Source organism: Platalea leucorodia (assembly GCF_965183815.1).
Source record: "Platalea leucorodia genome assembly, chromosome: 1".
In the NCBI taxonomy this organism is placed as follows: domain Eukaryota; kingdom Metazoa; phylum Chordata; class Aves; order Pelecaniformes; family Threskiornithidae; genus Platalea; species Platalea leucorodia.
This window is the reverse complement of record NC_138823.1, coordinates 137074467-137086224: the sequence shown is the minus strand read 5'-3', so window position 1 is coordinate 137086224 and position 11758 is coordinate 137074467. Positions and strand designations below refer to the sequence as shown.

The 11758-nt window shown below is 35.2% G+C and overlaps 1 protein-coding gene across 1 annotated transcript in view; it reads right to left on the bottom strand.

The window, feature by feature from the left end:
* Positions 1-391: 391 nt before the first annotated feature.
* Positions 392-11758, bottom strand: part of DGKB (diacylglycerol kinase beta) — a gene marked incomplete at both ends in the record, with an annotated part of 334114 nt that continues 322747 nt past the window's right edge. The window contains 2 exon segments of the mRNA XM_082329956.1: positions 392-499; positions 10607-10667. Coding sequence (XP_082186082.1) covers positions 392-499; positions 10607-10667 — 169 coding nt within the window.

Sequence of the window (11758 nt, the reverse complement as noted above, 5' to 3'; positions counted from 1 at the left end):
AAAAGATACTACTGAACCTATGGCATATGATCATTGTAGTAGAAAAAGTTGAAATGGAAAAGAGAGAAACTCAAATTACCCATGGCATTATCTTCCCATATTCCATGGCAGAATTAGCCCATAGATTAGTAAATGGTAACGCATGCAACAAAAAATATGCTGTATCACTTTATGTAAACATCTGCTTTCATCATGCAAAATGCCTACAAAACTGTGACAATATTTTTTTCTAATAGCATAGTTTTACATTAGCTTGGTTACGGAAAATGTTAAACCAAAATCCATGATTTTGCAAGTAGAAGATATTCTAAAACTCGTGAAAGATTTCCAGCATAAATATTCCAAAGCCCAACAAAGCAAATTGGTTTTCTAAAAACTAAACTACATAGGCTTATTCCTTGCTGTGGTTCCTTGTTCTTTTGATGATAGAAGAGAAAAGACCAGTTTTTGGAGGAGGTCCCATCAACATGGGGGCTTGGTTCTTGTGAGTAATTTTTATCTGGGGGAAGAAAGAACAAAAACAGTTATCCCTTGAGCTAGTTCAATTCCAAGTATCTGAGATGCCCGAATTATCTTAATATGCGACTTCCAAACCTTCTTAATTTAATCAAAGATGAAAGGAAAATACCTGTATTTTTTATGAATGATGTTACATATGCAGTAAACCAATATATGTGTAATCATTGTTTCCACAAATACTTGAAATTATACACACAATCAATATTAAAAATCATATGCAATAAAATACATGCCAATATGTGATCTTTCTTTTTGTGTGTGGGATTTATTGCTTGCTGTTGAATATTTTACATATCTACAAGATGAATAAGAATTTAAAAGTTGGAAAGGACATACATGCTGACAGACCAAGCTGTTGCCTATTACTAAGATACAAGCTATGTCTTTGTATGCTTTATTTATACATCTAATCAAGCTGTATTTCTCCTTTAACACATGACACTGCTTAATTTCAAAATAACCATTATGAACTAAAGTCAAAAGTTAATACACAAAAAAGGTCAAAAAAGATGGACTAGCATTCTAATTTGTTAATTAATTGTTAATAGAAGAGACTCAAATATTGAAAACGCTATTTAAAACACTTTGTAAGACTGCTCTAAAGCCACCCGTTTTGATTTCTTTGATATAAAACTACGAATCACCTTAAATGAGACAACCTTAAAGTAGATTATGTCTGCAATTTTCTCTAATTCAAGTCTAAATTAGAGAAGACATTTTATGAATGTATGCTATGCTCAAAGCTAATTGAAAGCAATTATCAAAGTGGCATTTTGTCTGTGACTTTAAGATACATTGTAAGATAATAAATGATTCTCATTATGTAATAAAAAGGTCACATCTTGCCTTTGGGCTAGTGACGCTAAGAGTTTTTCAAAAGCAATCCGAGACATTTTCTTTAGTGAACTACGACTAATACAAGAACCATCACTTATTAAATATCAGTTGTCACCTGCATAGTACCCACATCAGAGATGGGTATTTCTTTCAAAAAGAAACACCACCTCATTAAAAACTGGAAAAATATATCTCTTAAAGTGCATACCTGACATTTTCAAGTTAAAATGAATATCCTTCACTTGTCATTCACTAATAGTAATGAAACAAAAAATGTATGTCACGTGGAGAGGCTCATTAAAATATAGATCAGGATATTTCTTGGGGTGGAAATTTACTTTACAATATAAGGAGACAGAAACATAAAAATCTCAACAGAATGAGTGGGTTGGTTTAACTCTATTAGAGCCTTTACTTTACTCTCCAAATGCTCATTTCCACGCCACCTTAGTTCATTAGTCTCAAATTTCATACGTGACCTGTTTTTGTCAACATTGTTCATTAGTATCAAATTTAGCATACGGGGTTTTTTTGGCAAATTAAATTAATTTCACATGGATAATAACTCTCACTTTCAAAGACTGGCATCAACATATTTTCTCACAAGAAATTCTGCTTCAGGCACCACTTTGGAAGCCAAATCTGTAGTTGGGGTATATTGGCGTTATTCCATTGATGTCACTTTATACCAGCTGATGATCTGGTCCTGGAAAATTGCCTCAAGGATTTTTGTAACTTTCACATGCTTCACAAGACATATTTTGGGGCTCAGGAACAGTGATGACATCAACCTGATCCTGAGGATCAATACATGAAGTAATCTGCAGCTGCTGTGAGTGAAGTCTTCGAGAGCCACAAGGGTTCAGCTTATTGCAAGATTTGGCCATGATGTGGCAGCAGAAATGGCCTCAGAGTTTCTGTTCAGAGGTAAATCAAAGTAATTCCATCTTAAAATGAATAAAAGAGCAAAGCTCAAAAGATGGCTTTAGTATGAAGAGGTGAGGTAATCCTGAGACCCCATACAGATTGCATGTTGGATTGGGGCTGTTCAGTGCTGCTGAGGACGAGTGCAATTACATATTGAGAAAATGTTTATCATTTGTAATGTTCTTTTTTGGCTTGAGCCATCTGTTTCAGAGACCGTGACCTCTTCAGTATGTTGTATCCTATCAGCTGAGATCAGCTAAGATGCATGAACATGATTAACCACTCATGCGCATGGGGATGGAGTCCTATATGCATTTCTCCAAGACATATTTTCGACTGTTATAAATTGGCACGATTCCAGTGGTGTAAAATATATTTTACATTCTGAAAATACAAAAATAAAGTGTAAATTTAAAGTATATTTGTTTACTTATGCATGGTACTGTATTTTAGCATTGCATTGGCTAACAATGATAACCATTGATGCCTTATTTTCCTGCTGAAAAAAAAAAGATTAAAAAAATCTTATCTTTGGGTGTTAAAAAGAGATCAGTATGTTTGTAATAACATGCTGGACCATTGCACTATCTTGCCTGAAACAGGCTGATTTTGTCTTTCTCAAGACTTTCAGGCACTGCATTTCTGCCCTGGACTCTCACTTCTGCTTCTATTTTCATACTGGCAGCACTGCCAGAGTTGGTGCTGTGAGTTTGGGTGACAAGCGAGAGTACACACTTGTGTATGTAGAGATGGGAAGGAGCGCTAAGGGTCTCAGACAGAGAAATAGTGTTGTAGGTCAAAGTAGGACTGAACACTGAAAGTGCTGTTTGGGAGACTGAAATGGACAAAAAAAAAAAAAACCAAAACAAAAACAAAAAAACAAGAGAGAGAACTCTTTAATTACAAGTAACCAAGATTTAGTTTAGTTAAAGAAATCTCTACCTATAGCTGTATAGCTGTATATAGATTCTGTGTGCGTGCACATGCAGTGTCTATAGACTAACTTTTACCATCCAGTTTGTCTTTCATTCAGCAAGCAACCTCATGTCTTTTTTAGTAGAAGCACAGTTATAAAAGCTTTAAATAAGACATACTATTTTTTTTTTTTTTTAATTTTTCCTAGGTGAATCTCTCATACACATACACACACGCGAGAAAAACAGATTGCTCAGACAAAAATCCCAAAAGCTCAAACCCTAACCTAACATATTTTTAGGAACTGATGATACTCTGAACAAACATACTCATACAAATTACTATGGAATTCTGGAAAATAATTTTTGAGATAATTTATTCAGTTTTTCTGAACATATACAATAACTTAGAGAAAATACAGAGGACATTTTAAACATAAATTAGGGGAGTGCCTGAAGTGCTGCTGGACTAAAAACCCTTCTATTTGGCACAAATTTATATTTAAAAATATGCAAAATGGGGAAATAACAAAATTCCATCTAGGGGGAAAGTAAAGAGCTACATGAATTGCTAAGATATCATGGATTTTTTTTTGTAAGCCTAATACACAACATTATAGGCTAAACGCAAACTGTTGAAGCCAATGGCAAAACTCTCACTCACTAACTGAAGCCAAGATTTAATCTACGAGTTCATGAACACAGAAATTTAAAGGGCTGGTATATCTAGTAAATAAGTTTAGCAGAAAAATACTGCATTTGCAATTTCAAAATTACCTTTCCAGTATTAGAAAGTATGTCCAATGACGTATTTGTTGGAAGGAACACCAGATCTAATTAAAAAAGAGCATAATTCTTCAAAGAAGAGATGGCAATTGCTCCCCATGTGTCAACAGCAAATTTTCTGATAAAGGAGAAGCCTGAATTTGTGATACTACAGATATTTATAAATTAATAAACCAGACATTTATTTGTTTCAGGAGCAGGTCAGAGTTTCAAAATATGCCTTGAAGCCACATTAATACAATGCATCCACTAAATGAAATGCAGTGTGCATCAATAATTTTAGTGTGATAACTATACCTTTTAGGTCAGTCAGTTTTGCTTTCATGTTCCTTTTTCTGCAATATGTGCTGGTTACCTTCATGTTCCTGACTTCACAGAATGCCTGAATATTTACTGTTAACATGGAACATGGTGCTACAAATACAGGTACTAACTACAATGCTAAATGACAATAGAAAACTGGAAACATATAATCAGCTCTGCTTATAATATTTCAATTAATGTTAAAGAAAGAAGTCCTGTATTTTGAGGACAGAGGAAAAAAACTGACAGAAAAAAACTTGTCAAGGTGGATCTGTTAGTTTACAGTCACTTTTTTCCATGTTATCAGCACAGTTTGGATGTTGGTAGTTTTGAGGGTATGAGGGTTTTCCCACAACCTAGATGCCCATATGGTGCTCCCCTTGCAGGAAATGGAGGGATGCGACACCTCTGTATCATAAGAGTACCAGATACTTTTATCTTCCCGTAGGTGATCAAGAGCTGTACTGGGTATCATGATATGAATAAGACCTATAGAATGTAGACAGTACTAAACAAAATTAACCTGTGACTTGCATTATTTGGCACTTTGGTCAAAATCTCTTCAGATCTAGACCAGTTGTTTTAAATATAGCATTATGCAACACATCTTTTAAATAAATTTCTTAACAATATTATTGTGCAAAGTGCAATCAAATCTAATCAGTTTGGCATTAATTAAGCTCTAATAATATACTCTAGTCTCTCTCCTAAGTAGTGTGATCCGTTTCCCCTTCACACAGGTAGATTGGAAAACATTATGGTGTCATCATAATTTTTAAACATACTGAGAAAATGACAGAGCTGCAAAATTAAAATAAATGATTAATGGCATTTTTTTCATGTTTTGTACTAATAGGTATCACTGAGGTTTTAAATTAATGGAGCTGTCAAGTTCAGGGTTGTTACAGATCCAGTGCAGAACTAAAATGGAAATTATGTATTCCATAGACACCTAAAGATGACACTTTGGAATATTTTAAATTTTAATTAGTAGGTGCAATTGTTTCCCCCCCCCCCTCCCTAAAACCACTGCAAATTAATTGGCAATTAGTCACAACTAATTCTTTTCTTAACAATCTGAACTGGAAAGAAAGGTGCACTACATGTTAGAGTATTTGTCTGGGGTGCAGAAAGCACACATGCAGTAAATTGCTTTGTCAATTACAAAAACTACTGTTGTGAAATTAAGAAAAAATATGCATAGGTAAACAAAACTAATTAATGTGCAGCGTACCTGTGAGCACAAAAAATAAAGCCCAGCTGCAAATTAAAGTGTTAGAAACTCGATAAATCACTCTGGCCTTGAAACAGAAATTGTTTCAGCAGCACATTGTTGCTCAAAAGGGAAAAAAATGCAGCATTTTAGTCTAACACCAAAACCTTTTTCTAGTGATTGACTTCCATTTATGGGTTAATTATGTAATAATTGCCTAATATTCTACTAAAATCAGCCTCCATATCTAGGACCCCATTCCTCTTTGTTCTAAAGAAGCAGACACAAAAGTTTAAATTCTCTCATTATGAACAACTGATAAGAAAATATTACTACGCTCAGTGACCTGGAAAGAAGATACTTTACAGAGTCTAGAATACAGCTGCAGCTTCTTCATGCGATCTATGGAGTGTTGGAGCCAATGGATCTACATGAAAGCAAATCTGTGACTCTCTTTTAGTTTTTTCATCCAGCCCTGGCGTAATAGTGATTATTAGTAGAAGTGGGGTTTTTTTTTAGTTCTTGTTTTTCTCTGGATTGAACTACAAAGGTAGGACTTCAGTAGGACCTCTGTGCTCAGGCTCATCACGTCTCTAGGAGCTAAATGAAAGGCTAGAGAGAAACTATTCATTCATTCATTCAAAACTTATTTTTAAGGTGCATTCAAACTATAATATTTTGAAATATTATTTCTGAGTTTCATTATTAAATGGCTTACTACAAGTATTCCCATCAGCAAATAATTCTAAAAATACTATGTGTTTCAGATGTCTATGAAACTATATTTCTGGCAATCAGTTATGTGGGCTCTGACTGGATTTTCATTTTCGTTCCTTCATTTAGGCAATATTCTTGCATCTTCTGTAGACATTTCTGTCTTCTACTTTTAATCTAATGCTGCTAGAAGCTTGACACTCTTTCAGATATGATGCCAACCAAGTCAGGAATAGATGAAAGAACTGAAATCACAGTTATTTCTAATTAAGATGGAATATTCTTATGGATTTTTTCAAAACAATGCTAATAATTTATATAGCTAAATTGAAACATTACTTTTCTTAAAAAAAAATCCTGATGGCTAAAGCTAGAAGTTTATTGAATTAACTTGAGAGTCTTTGAAGTTTCATTACTATTAATGACCTGTTTGGAGATCAGGTGAAACCATGGATATCTTTCATGTTGCTATATTTGTCTGGGAGAGCTCTGATAGAATTTCCTCCTCAGCTAGTCAGACGAGACGTTTAACATAACATTAACATTATCATCTTTCCTCCTCCCAAAGACTCCTCTATAAAAACCAGTGAAAACAATACAATTTGATGGTCAGATTCTGCATCTTATTATACCAGAGCAGAGTGACTTTGTCAGACACTGCAGTCTGCATGTGTTCAATGTACTGAATAATTCTGCATGACAGATCTTTAGACCAAGCCACTCACATTTCTAAGTATGCACAGGACCTACAGGAATGCATTCTTGCTCTCTTGTAGGGATGCTAGCTGCGTGTGCAATAGAAGATCATAAAAGATTTTAAAGGAAGCACACGACAATTTCTTTAGTACTAAAACTGGTAGCAGGAATGAAAAATCACAGATCACAGCTTCTGGGGAATCACTGCATTGTCTATCGCATCCCACAGTACTTTCTCAGAGCCCATACTGTCATTTTGGGGGAACAGGATCTCTATATGCATGAGAAGAGACAGCTGTCAGCAACTCATGCTACTTGTATAAAACTTTTTTCCAGTCAGAAGGGAGAAGTAGCAAACATAAACGTGTTGATTCCTTCAACAGGAAATAAACTTCCAAGCCTGCATGTGCAGCCTGCATCCCATGCATAACAGGGACTTGATGCAGAACTTGTTTTCCTTAATATGCATAATGGAATAGCAGGAGAATTTTGATCATGTTGAACTCAATTTCCTGAAAAATCATTTGCAAAATACTCTCATTTGTATCAAAACCTGAAGCAGAAACAGAAGAGGACTTCTGAGCTTAATCACTTGCACCTTGGGCCAGGGTTGATTCAATACCTGCCAATCGTATGAATTTCTTTCTCACTTAGTCTCTGTAATTTTTACAGGTCAGCCCATAAAACTACTGAACTTAGATGACACTGAAGTTTTTGATATGACCATACCAAAATAAAACGTGTTATTTCAGCTTTCTAAAGGACAGTTGGAGATGGATAGCAGTCTTTTTTTTAACAATAGCTTTCTGGCTGGAGCACCAAAGAATCAAAAACCTGAGGCTCATCTGCTGTGTCTACTGGTCTGTGCAATAGAACAAGGTGCAGGGGTCTCTCCCCTAGAACTAGTGAGATGGTATATCCAAGCAGGCCTGTACTGTGTGGAGACAGTAGCTTCTGTCCTAAAAGCCATATAGCTAGTAAACTAATAAGTGAAGTGAACTATTGTGAAACAAGAATGTCCCCCCGTGTCTCCGTGCATGATGTAGGAGTGCCAGCATCTTTGTATATGAGCCTCAGTTCCTTGTAAGAGCTAGGGAAAGAAATTTCCTATGAAGAGAAATAAAAAGAAAACCAAACTCTCATATGTTTCCTAAGGAACTAAACCCATTGATTTCTTTATCTGATCGTCGCATTTTTTTCCATTTAAAAACTGGTCATTAATCATTTGCTTTCAGTTAATTTTGGGAGAAAACTGCAGTTTTGCCTCTAGAGAAGACAAAAGCTCATGATTCTTATATTGGTCTCCTCATATTTTTTTCTGAACTTTGAGCTCTTGCAGGTTCAAATAATTGGCTACATAGTTGGCCACACATAAGAATTTATTTTGATGTTATGTTTTTTTTTCGACTCTGCTTTTGGATACACATCACTGAGATATCATCCTGATACTTATGTAATCAAATACATTTTGGCTTCCAAACAAAGACCCCTCTGAAGCATACACTTAGAAATCAAATCCTAAACTTCGATTGAGAGAAAGCTAACATCCACCTTTGTCATTGTCTTAGGAGGAATTCCTATCTGCCTTGCAGAGAACTTCAAGGAAAAACTGCAGTGTAGTTAGAATTAGTGAGGAGAGGAGAGGTGGGACCATACATGTTTTTCCTTTGTAAGATATAGAAAACAGAGCGGGGTACATGTACACTAATGCAAGGAGCAATTGCAATAAATATATTAAGCTCCCCAGCAGAGAAAAAACATTTCCTGAAAAATGAATAATATAACATAAAATAATAATTCTATATCTAAATTTCATAGAGGTGCAGTAGTCTAGACAAATAGTTCACATATTTTCTTTTCAGAGGAAATATATACATTCAACAGTATGGTTTTCTTACGTAACACAAAGTCTGTTCCCTTAACAATGGCATAGCAAAAAGGATGGGTTCCACAGATAAGTATATGCCATTTCCATCCCCTTTAAAACGGTACTTCAACTGGACAGCAGTAATTATCAGTAACAATTTACTGTTTCCTCAAGGCAGTAATTGAAATGTAAGAACTGTCTCTTTTTCCAGGTTTGTCCTCAATCGTTCAGGCAGCTTCTGCTAGCATTATCAATCAGATAGCAGGGATTTTGCACAGAGCAAGCAATCAAGACAAAAAAAGCACATGTTATTGCCAGCATCCTTCCATAAGTTCTCTTCTGTAATCTGGCAACTGAAAAATTACATGTCTTTTTCTTGAGCAAGTAACTGCTGCATTCAGTACTGTTGCTCTGCACTGAGACATCGCTGTAGAAGAGGTAAAGATAATGATATCTCTTAACTCCAAAAGGCTTCCTGGAATAAATCTCATAAAATCCCCACTGTTCTGCCTTCACACAGTGTGTGTTCACATGGTTCTCCTCTCATTGCAGCATTTGAGCATTTACCATAGAGAATGAGAGTGCAGGCATTCTCCCTGCTGTTCAGCTGTACACTATGGTGTATCTGGTAAACATGAACTATCACAACCCTTTTCTGTCATCCTAACACTTACATTATCAGCTGCCACACCTGTTAGCACCTTACTGAAGGTGATCCCTTTTACTTTTTTTGTGTAGCTTTTAATTCTACTACAGACATAAAGCTTATGAAAGTGATCCGATACCCTAGTTTGGAGAATTACTCCCATCTGTAGTGGGATTTCTTCCTTGTCACGTTACTGTTTTGTCATATTTACAAGCTGCAAAGCTACAGCAATTCATCTACTTAAAAACACAGGTCTTCTTTAGGGAAACAAAATTAGTAAAATTGTATATTAAAACATGTTACTAAGACTATATTCAACAATAAAGAGCTTAAATTTCTTCAACATCTTCTCCAAATGCTCAGTTAGCCTCTATAATTTATTGGAGAGAGATGAAAATGGAGAGTTCTTAGAGATACACCTTTCTTGTGTTGTCTGTAAACAGTTACTCAAAGAACCTCCTCTGAGCAAGCTCCTCCCTATCCTATCCTATCCTATCCTATCCTATCCTATCCTATCCTATCCTATCCTATCCGGATCGCTGTTTACCTGCCCTCACTTCATATGTGTGGGCACTGAAACAAGAGACTAAATAATTTCCTTAATTTCTCCTTTAAACTGTAAGGATTTTTAAAATATTAGTTCTATCGTATAATTCAGCACAGTCAAGACTTTAGCTTTAAATGCAACCTCCTTGATATGAACTCTCAAAAGCACACTGGAAAATCTTACTAAATTTTTAAAGAACAATTATTTTACTTCATACATTTTAGCATCAAAACGAACATTGTTTTTTCCTCAGCAATAGTGACTATACATCATCATAAATAAATGATCACATGGGTAAAGGGATGCTGGGACTGCACCCTTTGAGTATTTCCCAAACTTTTTGAAATAAATACCTTTTATTCCATCCTAACCTGTGAGGAAAAAACAGCATGATAAACTGAAAATGCAGTGGGTGTTGAACTATATAATAACAGCGTGCGAAGATGTTATGTAAGTAAATTGAGTTAACGCTGATGACAATGGTTGCCTTTTAAACCAAAAGATTCTCTTTCTATCATTGAAGTGGAAGTGAATAAATCAATTAGTATTTCTGACTATTGTAATTTTTATTACTCTTTAAAAAAAGTTCCTAATTTTTTTTGTCCAGTTCTCTTCCTAGAAATAACAGTATCCTTACCGTGCAAGGAGTTTGCATCCAAGGTTCCCCATCTATCTGCATAGGCAGAGACTTGCTGGTCCTAAAGGGATATATTTCATAGTATAAGAAAAAGTAACTAGACAAAATTGATAAATGTATTTATTAAGGAGGCATATATGTGACGGCACACACATATAATCCTGATTTACCCCTAAGCTTCTATGTAATCTCCAGTATGACCCAACATGCTTACAAAAGTAACCTACTCTCTTAGTAGGCTTAGTTTGATTTTCAACACACAAAGCAAAAAACATTGCAAAACATTCACACATATGCTACTCTCTCACGGGAGAGTAGTCTGTAATTTGTGAAATAAAGAGTGAATTACGCAAGAACTTCAGGAATAAACCTTATTAACTGAAAAGACAAAGGAACCTCTGCTATTTTTTATAATTTAGACTGACTACCATAAAGGAAGTAAGAAATAAATTTTACCTCTATCATCACCATTTATTAGAAACATAAAGATGTTTTTACGCTTGTGTCTAACTCTGGGTTAGGGAGCACTCACATAACACGACAGTTGTACTATATTCAAAGGCTTTAACATATCATGTCCATAAATTTAAATTGTTAGTAAAGGGGGCACAGATTTTAACATAAAGCTACAGCCAGTGTTCCGTGTCTAGTTTTGGATACCACATTAAGAAAAGTATAGACAAATGAGAAAGGATGATCTTTTTGGATCTTTTTCCAACTCTGTATTTCTGCATTATAATAGTTTGCATACAAGACTATTAGAAATAACATGGAGAAATGAGTCAACTGAGCACTCATGTTGGTCAATGGAAATTCTGGCTTGGACATTATTTGAAAATGACTAACAGTTCACGGGATTATCCACTGTTATCTATGGCCATAAATGGAGGAAGGGAAGAATGTTCAATGAGCTCTCACTCTGAATCTTTTGCAGTTGTGGTCCTGCTGATGTGGGATTATAAAAATTATCTCTTGGTATCCAGAGAAGGCTGGAATGCCTCTGTGATCTTAATTTCTTTTCCTCATCCACATGAAAGAGTACTTTTGAAGTCCACACCACCTAGTCCTTGAGGAGAATCTCAGAAATATGCCAGGGACTTTGGCAACTACTACTTATTTTCTTAAAATTTTTATTGCTGCTCTTCTGTTTTA